Here is a 19580-nt window from a genome sequence, read left to right on the forward strand (position 1 = left end):
CAACTTTATTATTATTATTATTATTATTATTATTATTATTATTATTATTATTATTATTATTATCTCACAGCCAGGTTTTTTTTTTCCTCACAAAATGTTCTTCAGAAGTTGTGTGCCAGTTCTTTTCCTCTTGAAGGATGATCCTAAAATGGCGGAAGCTCTTCGCCACGTTAATATCTTTCTTGTCAGTTCTGTAGCCGGTGGACGTACATATTATCGTTAGTCTGGTTTTCTTTATATTTCATCTGACTCCCATTTTTCACGACCTGCCTTGGCTGTCATTACGAGATAACTCGCAGATAACTCAATCAGGACGCCGAGTATATCTCGAGGGAAGTTGAATTTACTTCTGAGACACGTTTTTTGAGGGCTTGCTCCGCTTCGGAATAACTCCCGAGAGCTGACACATTTAAAAAGCAATAAAAGAGCAGCGTGTCGCCCAGAGGGATTGTAAGGAAATGAGTGTGGTTATTAAAATTGGTGAAGAAACCCTCAGGAACATGTGCGACATGGGGAATATGGGAGGAAACGAAGAGAGCAACGTGGGAGATGGATTCATTTATAACAGTAATAAATGCACCAATAGAGAGATCTTAAGGCCAGGCTGAGCAAAGATCATTTTGGAGAAAGTCTTATTTATGTGGACATTAAGAGTCAATACGGACCTGACAACAGGCTATCTGTCTGTCTGTCATCTATCTATCTATCTGTCTGTCTGTCATCTATCTATGTCTGTCTATCATCTATCTATCTATCTATCTATCTATCTATCTATCTATCTATCTGTCTGTCTGTCTGTCTGTCTGTCTGTCTGTCTGTCTGTCTGTCTGTCTATCTATCTGTCTGTCTGTGTTTGTCTGTCAATCATCTATCTGTCTGTCATCTATCTGTCTGCCTATCATCTATCTATCTATCTATTGTGTCTGCCTGCCTGCCTGCCTGCCTGCCTGCCTACCTACCTACCTACCCTATGCTATCCTATCCTATTCTATTATTTCAGTTTATTTATATGCATCCTGCCATTATTATTTTTGCAAATAACCCAGGGCAGCGAACATATCCAACACACCTTCCTCCCCTTATTTTCCCTACAACAGTCCTGTGAGGTGGGTTAGCTGAGAGTCAGCGACTAGCCCAAATTCAACCGTCCATGTTTTATGCCTAAGGCAGGACTAGAACTCAAAGTCTCCTGGTGACTGGCCCAAAATCACTCATTCATCTTTCATGCCTAAGGCAGGAATGAATGAATAGATAGATAGATAGATAGATAGATAGATAGATAGATAGATAGATAGATAGATAGATAGATAGACCGACCTATACCAGGGGTAGGCAACCTTGGCTCTTTTATGACTGGTGGACTTCAACTCCCAGAATTCCTGAGCCAGCCATGCTGAGGGGAAAGGGAGAGGTTTCCAAGCTGAGCCATGCCGGCTCAGGAATTCTGGGAGTTGAAGTCCACGAATCATAAGAGCCAAGGTTGCCTACCCCTGCCTTAGACCAAACTAGCTCTTTGCTCCTCCTTCCCCCAGCTTCTCTTTTTCTAACCTTTGTAGCGGTTCCGCTGGGTCTTAATAATAATGCAGCTATTTCCACTTATTTATTTTAATTTATTTATTAAATTTAGGTACCCCCTCATCTTACCCTTCCTGCTGGTGTTGCGTGATAGGACCAACACCAGTTGCCTATAGAGAGAGAGGTCAAGACCAAAAATTACAGATAATTTTTCATAATAAACATTGATTTTCCGCTTCTCTCAAGTTTCTCAATTTAGGCCACTGGATGATGCGTGGACTCCAACTCCCAGAATTCCCCAGCTAGCCAATGGCAGCAGAGATTTTTGGCATTCTTTGCTGCCCTCTAGAGGTCGTCCGCCGTTAACAGCCAGGTCTGGCAACGCCCACTGAATATCCGCTAGCGCCCGCTTAAAAGATGGCCGCCTTGGCCTTTCGGAAGTAGAAGCGCCTGCGCCTAACAGATTAAAACGCGATTTGGCTGCTCCAGCTCCCCGTAGCCCAATCAGCTGGCCACAGCTTTTTCGTTTCTTTTTCCAAGATGGTGGCGCCCAGGTTACTCGGCAACAGGAGGCTTTGGGAAAGCTCAACGTCTTTTTTCTTCCTCCTGCAGCTCCTTCTCTCGGCGGTCGAGGCAAAGCAAGAGTCCGTCACGGCCGACTTCGACGTCAGGCCCGGCGGGATGGTACACTCGTATTCGCAAAACCTGGTGAGAGCGAGCGAACGAGCGAAAACAGGATAGAGGGAATAGGTGGCGCCCGCTGATTGGTTGGGTTGAGTCTTTGCGCCCGAAAAGATAGCTTCTGATTGGTCGAAGGGAGGAGCGGGTCTTTTATGTGGTCCTGTGATTGGCCGCTAGGAGCCGAAGGCGGGGAGACGGAGCCTCGTTTGGCATGGCCCGGCCAGGCTTCCGTAGAAAGTGGTTAAATGCAGAACTTTAGTGCCCTAAATTTACCCCGGGGTAAAAGGGGGGTAGAGCCCCTGCCACGCTTTTGTTCCTGGTGATGCGATGGCAGCACTTAACGTTGGCTCCATTTAGGATGCGTCCTAAATTTTTAATAAATTTTTAATTTTTTTATAATTATGTGGCTGCCCCTTTAAGCTTCTTTCCGTAGAATTCCAACATTTCTATTAAAATTTCCTTTTTTTAATGGCATGAGAGGGGGGTAAATTTGATTTTTTTTTTGTAGGCTTTGCACCTTGCATTGCACTCCATCCTCCCTCCCCCCCACACGGTTATTGCTGAAGTTTTTTTAAAAAGTGAAATAAAGTATACAGGTAGTCCTCGACTTACGACCACAATTTCTGTTGCTAAGGGAGACATTAGTTGAGTTTTGCCCCATTTTACGACCTTGCTTGTCACAGTTGTTCAGTGAATCACCACAGTTGTTAATAACATGGTTTTGAAGTGTGGAAAAAAGGTCATAAGTCACTTTTTTTCCAGTGCCGTTGCAACTTCAGCCGGTCACTGAACAAACGGTTGTAAGTCGAGGACTACCTGTAAATGTTTTAAAAAGTTAAGGATCTTAACTCCCAGTGATTACCGGGTAGTCCTCAACTTACGACCACAACTGAGCCCAACATTTCTGTGGTTAAGCAAGTTCAAGTGAGTTTTTGCCCCGTTTTACGACCTTTCCCGCCGCAGTTGTTAAGTGAGCCCATTGAGTAGGTTGTCTGAATTCAGCTGTGGAGGAAACTCTTGTCGGTCCCTTCTTTGATGTTGGGTGCTGCCAAATGCGGCAGGATAGGTTGCAAACTCACTAAACGTGTTTGTTTTGAATATTTCTGAGGGCCTTTTTGGTTTAAAAAAACGTGAGGTGACATGGTATGTCTGAGAATGGCTGTGCAATATGGGAATTGGATTATTATTAGTAACAATATCATTTATAAAATATATAGGACACATCAATGTTCACTACAGTTAGGGTAGCTTACAGCAAGTTATTGATTGCAGGGGTAGGCAACCTTTGCTCTTTTATGACTTGTGGACTTCAACTCCCAGAATTCCTGAGCCAGCATGGGGGAAACTTTGGCCCCTTCATGATTTGTGGACTTCAACTCCCAGAATTCCTGAGCCAGCATGGTTCAGCTTGGAAACCTCTCCCTTTCCCCTCAGCATGGCTGGCTCAGGAATTCTGGGAGTTGAAGTCCACAAGTCATAAAAGAGCCAAGGTTGCCTTCCCCTGGTTTAGTGGCTAAGGCGTCAGGCTAGAAACTGGAAGACTGAATTATAGTTCTTAGCTATAAAAGTTAGCTAGTTGACTTTGGGCCAATCACCAGGGAACTGAATTCCAGTCCTTCCTTGGCCAGGAAAGCTGGCTAGGTGACTATGGGCCCAATCACCAGGAGACTCTGAATTCTAGTCCTTAGCCAGGAAAGCTGGCTAGGTGATTTTGGGCCCAATCACCAGGAGACTGTGAATTCTAGTCCTTAGCCAGGAAAGCTGGCTAGGTGATTATGGGCCAATCACCAGGAGGCTGTGAATTCTAGTCCTTAGCCAGGAAAGCTGGCTAGGTGACTTTGGGCCCAATCATCAGGAGACTGAATTCTAGTCCTTCCTTAGCCACAAAAGTCAGCTAGGTGACTTTGGGCCCAATCACCAGGAGACTGTGAATTCCAGTCCTTCATTAGCCTGTGATCAGGCAAATGTAAGGCAGCTCCGGCCTTTTGCGTTTGAAGCTGGTGAAATTTTCTTTCCTACCATTTCTTCCCTTCTTTTCTTCAGGGAGACGTTGCCTGCACTTTTACCTACGCAGCTCAGGGCGGGACGAACGAGGTGAGTTTTTTTGTTTTTCTTTTGATCCTCGGATCCATTCTAGATGCTGGACAGACCTCTGCATTTCGTGAAAATGAACTCCTGTACAGCATGCCGGCTTACCCAGGGGGAAGGTCACAGCCCTAGGAGTTGGAGAAAGGAGGAGGAGGAGGACGAGGACGACTGGGGGATCCTGGGTACTCACTGAGCTTGGTGGTTTTCTTGCAGACGTTTCATGACCCAACTAGGTAATATCATCAGTGCTAGAAGGGAGTGGAGTTTGTACAGAAGAGGAGGAAGGAAGGAAGGAAGGAAGGAAGGAAGGAAGGAAGGAAGGAAAGAAAATCTTGGTGCTCTCTGAGCTTAGTGGTTTTCTTGCAGACATTTCATGACCCAACTAGGTAACATCATCAGTGCTAAAAGGGAGTAGAGTTTGTAGAGAAGAGGAGGAAGGAAGGAAGGAAGGAAGGAAGGAGAGTCTTTGATGCTCTGTGGGCTTGGCTGTTTCCTTGCAGACATTTCATTACCCAACTAGGTAACCTCATCAGAGCTAGAGGGGAGTGGGGCCTGCTCTCATTTTTATACTACTGGCTTGCACTGTCAGTATCAGTGGGAATATTCTTGGTAGTTACTTGATTATGTTCTTGTTCAGACATCAACAAGCACACAGAGATAAACAACAACTACATATCGTTCAAAAGAGATAAGCCAGAAAAGCTAAAAGACCCACCAATACCACCTTGCCAGCAACCAACACCCAGATCAGCAGGGATTGACAGCTGGATTAACACTAGACCAACAATAAAGCATTAAACTGCGCCCCAATCAAGGAACTACCACAGACAAACAGTAAACCACACACTGATCATGGAACCACCAAGGAGAAAAAAGAATAACTAAGAAGTGACCTTGGAGGTCATCTAGTCCAACTCCCTGCCCAAGCAGGAGACCCTATACCATTTCAGACAAGTGGTTTTGTCTGAAACGACACTCCCATCAACACCTGACAGGCAAGCCACTACATATAAACAGAGAGAAAACTCCATTCCCTTCTAGCACTGATCAGGTTACCTAGTTGGGTCATGAGACGTCTGCAAGAACACCACCAAGCTCAGAGAGCACCAAGAACCCCACAGTACCACCACCTCCTCTCCCTCCTCCTTCCTCTTTCCTCCTCCTCGTTTGCAGACTTGTCTCCCTTCTAGCACTGATGACATTACCTAGTTGGGTCATGAGATGCCTGCAAGAAAACCATGAAGCTCAGAGAGCACCAAGACTCTCCTGCCTGCCTGCCTGCCTCCCTCTTCCTCTTCTCTACAAATCCCACTCCCTTCTAGCACTGATGACATTACCTAGTTGGATCATGAAACATCTGCAACAAAACCACCAAGCTCAGAGAGCACCAAGGACCCCACAGTCCTCCTCCTCCTCCTTTGCCTGCCTTACTCTTGACCCAGGGAGCCCAAAGCTGTCGACTTATCCGTAGTAGGCAAATATGCGGAAGTGTTCAGAGATTTACTAACACTCACTCTTCTCTCTGTTTTCAGCAATGGGAAATGATCATTGGGGTCAGCGACGACAAGACGCTGTTTTCCTGTTCAATCTGGAGGTATGTTTTCTGTTTTTTCCTGCTATGGATGGAAGGCGTCGTGGTTAATGTCACAGTTCCAACAGATGAAACTCTTAAAAAAACTTCAAGGCATTGTTTACCTTAAAGAATCTTTTATTCGAGTAGCATAATATTGGCACTGCATAATCGAAGCCAAAAACTGAATTCCCCTCCCCTGGGCACCTAGTATCAAAGCACAATTCCCTCCTCCAATTAACGGTCATAGATCACATCCCCCAATTAGCTTGAAATGCAGGCTTTCCCTCCAGTCCTCCAGCCCGGCCAATTCCTTATCAGCTCTGATTACGATAATCATGTTTCTTTTTTCTTTTTGTATAGATTAGTAGTTTTTATAGGGTTAGGGATAAGGTGGGGTCGTGATTAGGGTTGGGATTTGGGTTAGGGTTGGGGTTGGGTTTTTTCCAAATAACATTTTCAATATTTAGCAAATAGCATAATGTCTGGGTTCATGTTTTTAACAAACAATAATAGATAACAGTTAATTATCATAATATGTTAATTCATCACTGAACAGCCTCCTTCTTACTAAGATAAGATAAGATAACCTTTATTGTTATTTTTTTTTTTTACTGTGGGCACAACGGCACACATCAAAAATGAAATTTAGTTGCCCGCTCTCAAAATGAAACACATACATGACACACACCTAAACATACTATATACAACATATGTATAGTTCTACACCCCTACATATACGTAGCAAATAAATACTAATCACTGTCCATCTTGAATGCATAACGGAAGGAGGAAGCTTGAGAGTTCACAAGGTTAATGCTGTATGGAATGAAACTATGGTTGAATCTGGATGTTCTGCTACGGATACCATGAAGCCCCCTCCTCCCAGAAGGGAACAAGGAAAACAGGTCATGAAGAGGATGTGTAGTGTCCCAGATAATATATATTTCAAATTACATATCACATTCCTTTCTCTCTGACTCATCTTTCTAGCCATTGATAGAAATTATCCCATGTTGTAAAGTACACTGAGTCTTCTTTCTCTTTTATCTCTAAAGTCCATCTATCCATTTCTGCCCACTCTAGAATTTTCTTAATTAGTACTCCTTCAGCTGGTACATTTTTCATTTTTCCAATGCTGAGCATATACAATTCTTGCTGCCGTTAGTAGGTGTAGTATTAGATATCTGCAACCTTTCTCATCATTGGCTCCTATTATTCCTAACAGAAATAATTCTGGTTTAAAGTCCATTTGTTTTTTAGTCCTTTTCTCCAACCCTAAATGTATTTTAGCCCAAAGTCTTTTTGCTTTGGGTCATGTCCACCAGATGTGATGATAAGTACCTGGTCTCTGTTTACATTTCCAACAGTTGTTTGGAGTATTTTTAAACATTTATGCTAATCTCACTCATGCTAGGTTTAGTGTTGTTATGTCTAGCTGGACTCTCGTTCACATCCCCTCTCCCAGCATCCTCTAACTCTAAAAGCAAAAGGCAAAAGATGACTACATTTCCCTCTGTTGTCAATGCCAAAACCTCCGATGTTAGCAGCGTTGACAGAAGCCTTACAGGTAGTCCTCGCCTTATAACCACAACTGAGCCCAACATTTCCGTCGCTAAGCAAGACAGTGGTCAAGAGAGACTTGCTGCTGTTGACGGCCTTTTATGACGATTTTTCAAGCGCCTTTCTGTGTGCCTGTTGGAGAGATCTTTTTCATCTCAACCTCTCTTTTTTTTTACATCCTGTGATCCAGTTTTGGTCACCACGATGTAAAAAAGATATTGAGACTCTAGAAAGAGTGCAGAGAAGAGCAACAAAGATGATTAGGGGACTGGAGGGTAAAACATACAAGGAACGGTTGCTGGAATTGGGTATGTCTAGTTTAACAAAGAGAAGGACGAGGGGGGACATGATAGCAGTCTTCCAGTATCTCAGGGATTGCCACAAAGAAGAGGGAGTCAAGCTACTCTCCAAGGCGCCTGAAGGCAGGACAAGAAGCAACGGATGGAAACTCATCAAGGAGAGAAGCAACCTAGAACTAAGAAATTTCCTGACGGAACAATTAATCAGTGGAACAACCTGCATCCAGAAGTTGGGAATGCTCCAACACTGGAAGTTTTTAAGAAGAGACTGGACAGCCATTTGTCTAAAGCCATATAGGGTTTCCTGCCTGAGCAGGGGGTTGGACTAGAAGACCTCCAAGGTCCCTTCCAACTCTGTTGTCCTGTCCTATCCTATCCTATCCCCGTCCTACCCACCATCTGATTCTAGCACCCTTAACAGCTCAAGATGGACTCAGCCTTCCGTCCTTCCGAGGTCGTTAAAATGAGGACCCAGATTGTTGGGGCCATAGGCTGACTCTGTAAACTGCTTAGAGAAAGCTGTGAAGCGGTATATAAGTCTATTGCTATTGCCCTTCCTTCCTTCCTTCCTTCCTTCCTTCCTTCCTTCCTTCCTTCCTTCCTTCCTATGCAGCATTGCAGGCTGATTCTGCCGACTGCCAGGAGTTTAATCCTGACCGGCTCGCGGTTGACTCAGCCTTTCATCCTTCCGAGGTCGGTAAAATGAGGACCCAGATAAGCTGACTCTGTAAACCGCTTAGAGAGGGCTGTAAAAGCACCGTGAAGCGGTATATAAGTCTAAGTGCTATTGCTATATTAATCTATACCAGGGGTAGGCAACCTTGGCTCTTTTATGACTCGTGGACTTCAACTCCCAGAATTCCTGAGCCAGCATTGCTGGCTCAGGAATTCTGGGAGTTGAAGTCCACGAGTCATAAAAGAGCCAAGGTTGCCTACCCCTGACCCATACGGTTCATTTAGTAACCAGTCAAAATTACAGTTACAAAATTACAAGCGACTTACGGCCGTTTTTACACTTACGACTGTTGCAGCCTAGGGTCACGTGATCAGAATTCAGACGTTTGGCAACTGACTCACATGTATGACGGTGTCAGTGTCCCGGGATCCCCTTTTTGCGACCTTCTGACATGCAAAGTCAATGGAGAAGCGAACCGTCTCACTTAGCAACGGAAACTTGAGGCTCAATTGTGGTCGTAAGCCGAGGACTGCCCGTATTGTTATTTCTGCTTTTTATTATCTCCTTTAAATCCCCCCCCCCCCTGCATTTTGTCTGTATTATTATCGTTATTGTCATTCTCTCTGTCGCTTTGCAAACACGCTGAGCGTTTCTGTACCGGAGACAAAATTCCTTGTGGTGTCTAATCCTATTTGGCCAAATATAAAATACACAATTGAATTCCGTTTCAATTTTGTCTTTTTTTTTTTTCTCTGTCTTTCAGGCCCCAAGGGAAATCTTACCTTTTCTTCACCCAGTTTAAAGCTGAAATGAAAGGGGCAAAGATCAAGTACGCCATGGCTTATGTGAGTCCCACCGGAAGGGGGGCTGGGGGAAAGGTGGTGTCTGTAACCAGGGTTTGGATGCCAGTTTGAATCCAGGGGTTCCTTTCTCATGTTAGTTTATGACAGGGGTCTTCAAACTTGGCCCTTTTATGACATGTGGACTTCAACTCCCAGAATTCTTCAGCCTGGCACGCTGGCTGAGGAATTCTGGGAGTTGAAGTCTGCAAGTCATGAAGGGGCCATAGTTCCCCCATGATAACTGAGGAATTCTGGGAGTTGAAGTCTGCAAGTCATGAAGGGGCCATAGTTCCCCCTATGCTGGCTGAGGAATTCTGGGAGTTGAAGTCCGCAAGTCATGAAGGGGCCGTAGTTCCCTCATGCTGGCTGAGGAATTCTGGGAGTTGAAGTCTGCAAGTCATGAAGGGGCCATAGTTCCCCCATGATAACTGAGGAATTCTGGGAGTTGAAGTCCGCAAGTTATGAAGGGGCCGTAGTTCCCCCATGATAACTGAGGAATTCTGGGAGTTGAAGTCTGCAAGTTATGAAGGGGCCATAGTTCCCCCATGCTGGCTGAGAAATTCTGGGAGTTGAAGTCCGCAAGACGTGAAGGGGCCATAGTTCCCCCATGCTGGCTGAGGAATTCTGGGAGTTGAAGTCCGCAAGTCATGAAGGGGCCATAGTTCCCCCATGCTGGCTGAGGAATTCTGGGAGTTGAAGTCCACAAGACGTGAAGGGGCCATAGTTCCCCCATGCTGGCTGAGGAATTCTGGGAGTTGAAGTCCGCAAGTCATGAAGGGGCCAAATCTGAAGACCCCTGGTTTATCAGTTCACTTACTACAAAAATTCTTGGCCCTTGTTATATTTTCTACCGACCACTAGGAGGCACCACCCAACCAGCAGCAGCGTTGACACAGAGATTAACACCAGGATTAATGCTAGACCAGGGATAGGCAACCTTGGCTCTTTTATGACTCGTGGACTTCAACTCCCAGAATTCCTCAGCCAGCGTGGCTCAGCTTGGAAACCTCTCCCTTTCCCCTCAGCGTGGCTGGCTCAGGAATTCTGGGAGTTGAAGTCCACCAGTCATAAAAGAGCCAAGGTTGCCTACCCCTGCCCTGGGCCCACCTCCCTCTTATCCCAGGGACAGGCCGTTACAACAGCGGGTGAGGGGTCGAGCCCTTTGGACATTCCTGTTTGGCTGATGGGTTTTCTGCCTTTTAGTCCACGGCTGGCGTCGGAGGCCAGGACGACGTCCCATTAAAAGAGGAGGAATTCTTGGTCACAGAACAGACAGGTGAGTTTGTTTATTTACTTATTTGTAATCTTTAGATTAGCCACCCATCTTTCCACCAGCTCTAGGCAGCTCCCAATCAAAATGTAGAAGAGAAATAAAATCATATTGAAAGTATAAAAACCAAAGGATTAAAAGTTTTGTTAGCTTGTTAGCTGTCAAGATCCAGGTAAGCAGAGTGTCATGGTTCCGACAGATGAAACTCTTCCAAAGAACTTCGACGCATTGTTTACCTTCAAGAATCTTTTATTCGAGTAGCATAATATCGGCACTGCACAATCGAAGCCAAACACTGAATTCCCCTCCCCTGGGCACATAGTATCAAAGCATAATTCCCTCCTCCAATTAACAGTCATAAATCACATTCCCCAATTAGCTTGAAGGGCAGGCCTCCTCTCCAGTTCTCCAGCCCACCAATTCCTTATCAGCTCTGGGCTCAATAACCTTGATTCTCACGCTAGATTTAGTGTTGTTATGTCTAGCTGGACTCTCGTCCACATCCTCTCCCCAGCATCATCTAACTTTAATGAAGAGAAGGACGAGGGGAGACATGATAGCAGTGTTCCAATATCTCAGGGGCTGCCCCAAAGAAGAGGGAGTCAAGCTATTTTCCAAAGTGCTGAAGGCAGGACAAGGAGCAACGGGTGGAAACTAACCAAGGAGAGAAGCAACCTAGAACTAAGGAGAAACTTCCTGACAGTGAGAACAATTAGCCAGTGGAACAACCTGCCTCCAGAACTTGTGAATGTTCCAACACTGGTGGTTTTTAAGAAGAGACTGGACAGCCATTTGTCCGAAATGGTATAGGGATTCCTGCCTGAGCAGGGGGTTGGACTAGATGACCTCCAAGGTCCCTTCCAACTTTACTATTATTATAATTATAATTATTGTTATTATTACTATTATTAACTCTAAAAGCGAAAGAGAAAAGAATGACTACATTTCCATCTGTTGTCAATGCAAAACATCCAATGTTGGCAGCATTGACACAGAGATTAACACCAGGATTAATGCTAGACCAGGGGTAGGCAACCTTGGCTCTTTTATGACTCGTGGACTTCAACTCCCAGAATTCCTGAGCCAGCACGGCTCAGCTTGGAAACCTCTCCCTTTCCCCTCAGCATGGCTGGCTCAGGAATTCTGGGAGTTGAAGTCCACAAGTCATAAAAGGGCCAAGGTTGCCTACCCCTGCGCTAGACCAACAATCAAGCAGTAAACAATTACCCCAATCAAGGAACTGCCAACCTAGACAAGACTAAGCAACAGCTCAATTAAGGAATTGGTGATTTTCTTGGTGAATTCACCAAGACCCTCCCACCAAGCCACTTGGATATAAACAGAGAGCAAATCCTACACTCCCTTCTAGCCCTGATGATGTTACCAGGTTGGGTCATGAGTTGTTTGCAAGAAAACAAACTCGGAACCACCAAGAACTTTACAGAATGAGAAACCTAGATAAGCAGGGATTGACACCAGACAAATCATCAAGCAGAAAATAATACCCTAACCAAGAGGGGAAAAAACCAGTCTCCTACTAACACTGACAGGGGAGCCACTTGTATATAAACAGAGAACAAACCCCACTCCCTTCTCGTACCTCCAACACTTTCTCTTCCTCCTCCAACACTCTCCTTCTCCACCACTTTCTCCTTTTCCTTCTCCACCACTCTTTCCCCTTCTCCTCCTCCAACACTTTCTCCTTCTCCACACTTTCTCCTTTTCCTTCTCCTCCACTCTTCTTCGCCTTCTGCTATTAAGCTCAGAGAGCACTAAGGACCCCACATTCCTCCTCCTCCTCTCAACAAACCCCACTGACTCCATTCTAGCTCTGATGACATTCTCTAGTTGGGTCATGAAACGTCTGCATGAAAACCACCAAGCTCAGGGAGCACCAAGGACCCCACAACTGCCCTTCTTCTCCTTCTCCTTCTCCTCCTCTAACACTTTCTCATTCTTCTGTTCCACCACTGTTTCCCCTTCTCCTTCTCCACCACCACTTTCTCCTTCTCCACCACTTTCTCCTTTTCCTTCTCCTCCACTCTTTCTCCTTCACCTTCTGCTACTAAGCTCGGAGAGCACTAAGGACCCCACATTCCTCCTCCTCCTCCTCCTCCTCCTCCTCCTCCACAAACCCCACTGACTCCCTTCTAGCCCTGATGATGTTCTCTAGTTAGATCACGAAACGTCTGCATGAAAACCACCACGCTCAGGGAGCACCAAGGACCCCCCACAGCTCAGATTGCGTAGACCTATTCACGCTAGCGAGTTAGAGCTAGCAGATTTTTAATTGATTTAAAAAAAGAAAAAAGATACGGTAATTCTTCTCTGTTGGCCAAACTGTTGGTTTGATTTTTTCCCAATTTAGCTAGAGTAGGTCCCAGGGCCAAAATTCCAGAAAAATCTTCCCTCTTCATCTCCGGTTGCAGTTGACTTCTGCTCGCCGGTCTCGGCAGCCCACCTGCCAGCCGGCGGTCCCACCACCTCGGAGTCCCACCTGCCTGTCCTCTTCTTCCTCTTTCCAGTGTCTCACCGGGAGGGCAAATTCCACTCCCAACTCGCCAAGTTGATGATCGTGGCCGAAAAATCCCACGATGAACTGTGAGCCCCTCTCCCTCGTGGCCCAGGAGAAGAAATCCGGTGGGACCTCGTCTGTTCCTGGTGGGAGAGTCTCCCTTCCCGGATCCTGAGGCCCACCTGAGCACCGCTTTAGAAGAACACCTTGGGGGAAGAAACAGGAGCCATGCGTGAAACCCTTTGGACTCGATAGCTCCTTCCATGCCGTTCTTCCGTGGCACCGGGGAAGTTCCGGGCTGCGCGAGAAGCAAACCAGGGACGTGATTACTGCGTCTCGGATCCGGTGCTGCAAAAACTGAATTGCAAAGGATCTGACTGCATCCCCTCGGAGCAGGATTTAGCCAAAAAAAGACTTGCGGAAAGTCGATCCCTTTGCAGGTATTAGTGTGTGCGTGCGTGCAAGTGTGCATAATCCCCTCCACAAAGTTTCTTTCTCTGCCCGCAACCTCTTCCCTATATATCGGTCGAACGGTCACCCCAAAAAGAGTCACCCCGTGGATAAGGAGCAATCGTATGAATAAAAACCAGATTTATATCCTCAAATCCGGCTGGTTTCCGCCTGCCTTTCTGCCTCAGTTTCCCTTAACAAAAGAGAAGACAATATTGGTAGGCCACAATTCAGCCCCAAATTTCTGTGGTGAAGCGAGACTTTTGTTAAAGTGAGTTTTGCTCCATTTTACGTCCTGGCTTGCTGACATTGTTAAGCGAATCGCTGCAGTTGTTAGTCGCATGGCTGTTAAGTGAATCTGGCTTGTCAGAGGTGGCAAAAGGGGATCGCATGACCCCTGGGACGTTGCAGCCGTCATAAATATAAGTCAGTTGCCAAGCGTCTGAATTTGGACCACGTGACCCCAGGGAGGCTGCAACGGTCGTGTGAAAAAAGGCGGTAAGTCCCTTTTTTTCAGGGCCGTTGTAAATTGGAACGGTCACTAAACAAGCTGTCGAGGGATACCTGTAATGGAAGCGGGGGTTTATTCTCCAGAAGTCTTGAGGCGAAGACGAGAGGCAACAAACGGGGTTCAAGACAGATGTGATTGTGGGTTAACACAGCGGTCCCCAACCTTTGTGGCTTGGTGGCCCAGCTGGCTGAGACGCATGAGCGCTGGGCTGTCGTGTGTGCACAGCTCCGCTCCCACAAGAGGGAAGAGAAGCTTTTGGGCGTGGGTTTCTCCTTCGGACTTCTCTGCGCCAAAAGCTTTGGCAGAGGGACAGAAGGCCTGAAGCCACATTAGATCACACACACACACACACAAACCCGAAGCCTTTTGTCCATCTGTGGCACGGAGAAGAGAAACTTTGGGGGACACGATCTCGGCCTTCTTCAGACTCACCAAGGCTGCCCGATGCTCGAAAAGCGGGTTGGGTGTCCTGCACAGGCAGCTGAGCAGGGCGTGCTCGGCAAGACACCAGAATATAAACAGACAGCAAACAGCACTCCTTTCTAGCACTGATGATGTTACCTAGTTGGGTCATGAAATGTCTGCAAGACAACAAGCAAGTGCAGAGAGTACCAGGGACCCCCACAGTCGTCGTCGTCCTCCTCCTCCTCCTCCTCCTCTTCCCCAGAAACCCCACTGCCTTCTAGCACTGATGATGTTACCTAGTTGGGTCATGAAATGTCTACAAGACAACAAGCAAGCTCAGAGAGCACCAGGGACCCCACAGTCGTCGTTGTCGTCGTCGTCCTCCTCCTCCTCCCCCCCTCCCCAGAAACCCCACTGCCTTCTAGCACTGATGGTGTTCCCTAGTATGGGTAATGAAACGTCTGCAAGACAAAAAGCAAGCTCGGAGCACCTCGTCCCACTCAGCTTCTGCCCTCACCCCTCCGTTTTTGGAGCATCGGAAGCAGCCCGGCCGGGGGAGGAGATGGGAAACTAGTCGTGTGAGTGTCGGGCCAGTGTGTATGTGTCCACACGTGCAGCTTCACTCGCGCGCGAGAGAAGAGAGTCTTTGGGGCATCACTAGCGCGAGTGGAGCTGCGTGCACGCACCGGCCTGGCTTTCGTGCGGCCCGGTTCCGAATAATTAGTGCGTTGCAGCCCAGGGGTTGGGGACCCCTAGATCTAAAATGTATTCAATCCAGTTGCACAGGCCTTCACAATCGCCCAACCTGGAACCACACATTGCACGAAGCTAAAACATTGTCGAGTTTATGGATTCAGGCTGGCACATGAACTTGCAGGGCCACACGCTTAATGGGGCGGCTAACAGGAGCATCATCCCGTGTGGAGAGGAACAAAAAGTCAGCGGGTGGAGTTTGATCCCGTAATTGCAGCTGCCATCTTGACGTTTTGACACACCAATCTAAGCACACCCACGAATGCTAATTCCCTCCTTTAAATTTAAATTAGACTTAATTGCGCCCCAGATTGAACTGACTCCATCCAGTGTTGTGAGAAGAGCTAAACCCGGGTTATTTAGTCCTCCCTAGAAAAAACTGGTGTGAAGGGGAAGAGAATGGCTGAAAAAAAAAAAGATCCATTTCTCCATAGCAGAGTTGGCATGCTGGCTGGGGAATTCTGGGAATCAAAGTCCACCCATCTTAAAGCATGCTGGCTGGGGAATTCTGGGAGAGGAACTCCACCCATCTTAAAGCATGTTGGCTAGGGAATTCTGGGAGTTGAAGTCCACCCCTCTTAAAGCATGCTGGCTAGGGAATTCTGGGAGAGGAACTCCACCCCTCTTAAAGCATGGCTGGCTGGGGAATTCTGGAAGTTGTAACCCACCCAATTTATATTAGTTTATCAAAATATAAAATCTTCTTCTTGTGCCATATCCGTTATCGGACGTTGGCGATCCTGTTTTTATCAGCAGCCGCACGAAAAAGTGCTGCGGAGTTTTGTCCAAACTGGTCCCTTAGATTTTGAAGCCACGATGTTCTTCTTCTGCCTGGACCTCGTTTGCCTTCCATCTTTCCCTGGAGGATTAAATGGAGCATGCCGTGTTTTTCTGGGTGTCGCATCCCATGTCCGAAATATTCTAATTTTCGCTTTTTAATTGTTTTGATGATTTCCCTGGGCTTTCCCAGGGGGCTTATCACCTCCTCATTTCTGATCTTGTCAATCCAGCTTATATGTAACAGTCACCTGTAAATCCACATTTCAAATGCTTCAAGTCTCTTCAGGTGGCCTTCTGTCAGAGACCAGCTCTCTACTCCATAGAGCAGGAAATACAAAAAGAAAATTGAAAATAATAGAAAAGGAGGAAAGGAGAGGGGAAAAAGAAAAAGTATAGGGTAAAAAGGAAAAGAAAAGCGTTGACTTCTGACTTTTTGGCGTAGTAGAATGAAGTTCAGGCAGTCCTCGACTTACAACACTTCATTTAGTGTCCGCTCAAAGTTACATCATCACTGAAAAAAGATACGACCGTTGCAGAATCCCCATAGTCGCGCGATTTACATTGAGATGCTTGACAACTGACTCATATTTACGACGGTGGCAGCATCCCGGGGGTCACACGATCCCCTTTTTGCGCCCTTCCGACAAGCAAAGTCAACGGGGGAAGCCCGATTCACTTAACAACGGCGTTACTCATTTAACAACTGCAGGGATTCACTTAACAAACGCAGTAAGAAAAGTCGCAAAATGGCGAGAAAAATCACTTCGCCAACGTCTCACTTAGCAACGCCAATTTTGGGCTCAGTTGCGGTCGTAAGTCGAGGACCACCTGTCATAATACGCCAGCTCACCTTTTCGCTTTTATGCAATAATTTATACTAGCCATTTCTGTCACAACAAACCTATCTAATCCGCAAAACTCAAACTCAAAATTTCATTTTTTTTTCCCCTCACCCCAAGCACAAAGTCCAGCAGCGGTTTCCCGGTGGAAACAACATTGTTTTTCTTTTCTTAATCCAAGCCACCGATTTCAGCGGTGTTCCTAGCTTAACAACCCCAAGTGATTCACTTCACAACGGTGGCGAGAGAGGTCGTAAAACGGGGCAAACCCCACTTAACGACTGCCTCGCTTAGCAACGATGGTGCTCACGAGTCGAGGGCCACCTGTGTCTTCCCTTTGAAGAATCTCCTGGGTTAAGACGCGACTCCTACTCCAGTATTTGTTTTCTCTTACGCAACTCTTGAGTAGCAGGCCTGGAAGACCACACAATGGGGAACAACCCACACCTGTCAACATCGCAGCAAAACACTTCCTGCCCTTGTGTGCTTTCAGTGACGCCAGCCATTCTGGCTCGGTTTCCCGGACCGCATCGTGAATAATAAACCCTTTCCAGAGGTTGACAAACGAGTCGGACAACTCTGCAGCCGAGCATCCCTCCCTGTCCGGGTTTCCGCCTCTGGCTTGGCAGAGTCCTTCACCTGCAGTGTGGTTGTGGTTCATCACAAGGGTTGTGACACCAGCTGCTCCTTCCCATGAAGGCCTCCCTCCGGCAGCTAGGGACAAAAAAAAGCTGGAATTCCTGCAGCTGATTCCCTGTAGGATTGCATCTTTCTGTGTTTAAACCGGAAGACAAAATACAGATGTGTTGGGATACCAGAGCCTAAGAGACGTGGACTTCAACTCCCAGAATCCCCCAGCCAGCAGGGGAGAATTCTGGGAGTTGAAGTCCACCTGTCTGCCACTTGCCAAGCTTGTGAGTTATCTGCTCCCCTAGGCCAGTGTTCCTGAAAGCGTGATCCACGGACCCCCCGGGAGTCCAACAGGGTTGCAAATTCACTTAACGACCATGATTCACTTAATGACTGCTGTAAAAAAGGTCATAAAATCCGGTCCGACACATGACCAGCCCGTTTCATGACCATCAGGTGTTACAACCATGATGGGAGTTGACATTGTGAGGATTGGGAAACACTGCCCAAGTTATTTCAAGGCAGAATGCTCTTGAACATGGAGGCTCCTCAGAGTTCATTAGACCCCATCTAGGGAATTCTGGGAGTTGAAGTCCACCCGTCTTCCAGTTGTCAAGCTTCGGAACTATCCACTCTCCTAGGCCAGTGTGCCTGAAAGCAAGGTCCAAGGACACACGCACACACACACACACCCAGGTCCAACCAGGCTGCAGATAGACTTAACACCCATGAGGACTCACTTAATGACCGGTGGAAAAAAGGTCATTAAATCCGATCCGACACATGGCCAGCTCATTTTATGATCATCACGTGTTACCACCATGATTGGGAAACTCCATTCTAGGAGTTGACATTGCCAAGGTTGGGAAATGCCGCCCTGGTTATTTCAAGGCTTGAGTGCTCTTGAATGTGGAGGCTCCTCAGAGATAGTTAAACACCGGCTGGGGAATTCTGGGAGTTGAAATCCACCCAGCTTCCAGTTGCCAAGTTTGGGAAACTCTGCTACTTATTTTAAGGCAGAATGCTCTTGAATATGGAGGCTCGTTAGAGATAATTAGACGCTGCCTAGGCCAGGGGTCGGCAACCTTGGCTCTTTTATGACTCGTGGACGTCAACTCCCAGAATTCCTGAGTCAGCATGGCTCAGTTTGGAAACCTCTCCCTTTCCCCTCAGCATGGCTGGCTCAGGAATTCTGGGAATTGAAGTCCACGAGTCATAAAAGGGCCAAGGTTGCCTACCCCTGCACTAGATCAAGGGATTGGGCCTCCTTATATGGCCATTGGATTCCCCTAAATCAGGGGTAGGCAACCTTGGCTCTTTTATGACTTGTGGACTTCAACTCCCAGAATTCCTGAGCCAGCCATGCTGAGGGGAAAGGGAGAGGTTTCCAAGCTGAGCCATGCCGGCTCAGAAATTCTGGGAGTTGAAGTCCACGAGTCATAAAAGAGCCAAGGTTGCCTACCCCTGACCTAGGGGATTCTGGGAATTGAAGTCCACCCAGCTTCACATTGACAAGGTTGAGAAACCCTGTTTTTATCATTGTAAGGCTGAATGCTCCTGAATATGGAGGCTCCTCAGAGATAGTTAAACACTGGCTGGGGAATTCTGGGAGTTGAAGTCCACCCAGCTTCAAGTTGCCAAGTTTCTGAAACTCTGCTACTTATTTTAAGGCAGAATGCTCTTGAATATGGAGGCTCGTTGGAGGCAAGTAAATGCTGCCTAGGGCAGGGGTAGGCAACCTTGGCTCTTTTATGACTCGTGAACTTCAACTTCCAGAATTCCGGAGCCAGTGTTTAACTATCTCTGAGGAATTCTGGGAATTGAAGTCCACGAGTCATAAAAAGCCAAGTTGCCTAGGGGATTCTGGGTATTGAAGTCCACCCAGCTTCACATTGACAAGGTTGGGAAAGCCTGTTCTAATCATTGTAAGGCTGAATGCTCTTGAATATGGAGGCTCCTTGGAAGTAATTAAGACGCCTCTCTTTGCCTAATCTTTGCATGGCATCTAAATTGCAAATCCCAGACATAGAGATGGAGTTGCGCCAGTGTTCCCGAGTCTGCTCTCGTTGGGAGATGTTGGAAAAGGAATTCCCAGGACTCCTCAGCCAGTACGGCCCCAAGGTTTCCAGAGGCAAGTTGGCTTGTGCTAAGCCAAGCTGTGGTTTGCTTGGGCCTTAGCTCAAACCATGGTAG

General features: G+C 46.8%; 1 protein-coding gene across 1 annotated transcript; it reads left to right on the forward strand.

The window, feature by feature from the left end:
• Positions 1 to 2026: 2026 nt before the first annotated feature.
• On the forward strand, positions 2027 to 13625 carry MYDGF (myeloid derived growth factor). The gene is made up of 6 exons (XM_015826417.1): positions 2027 to 2223; positions 4240 to 4290; positions 5817 to 5878; positions 9156 to 9237; positions 10438 to 10510; positions 13030 to 13625. Exons 1-6 carry the CDS (start codon positions 2056 to 2058, stop codon positions 13107 to 13109), a joined length of 516 nt encoding a protein of 171 aa, XP_015681903.1. The 5' UTR covers positions 2027 to 2055; the 3' UTR covers positions 13110 to 13625.
• The last annotated feature ends 5955 nt before the right edge of the window (positions 13626 to 19580 follow it).

This window comes from Protobothrops mucrosquamatus, unplaced genomic scaffold (genome assembly GCF_001527695.2).
Source record: "Protobothrops mucrosquamatus isolate PMUCROS unplaced genomic scaffold, P.Mucros_1.0 scaffold3122, whole genome shotgun sequence".
Lineage (NCBI taxonomy): Eukaryota > Metazoa > Chordata > Lepidosauria > Squamata > Viperidae > Protobothrops > Protobothrops mucrosquamatus.

Coding starts and splice junctions, on each gene's coding strand:
- MYDGF (XM_015826417.1), top strand. CDS start 2,056: ATGGTGGCGCCCAGGTTACTCGGCAACAGGAGGCTTTGGGAAAGCTCA. Junction 2,224..4,239: donor ACTCGTATTCGCAAAACCTG/GTGAGAGCGAGC, acceptor TCTTTTCTTCAG/GGAGACGTTGCCTGCACTTT. Junction 4,291..5,816: donor CTCAGGGCGGGACGAACGAG/GTGAGTTTTTTT, acceptor CTCTGTTTTCAG/CAATGGGAAATGATCATTGG.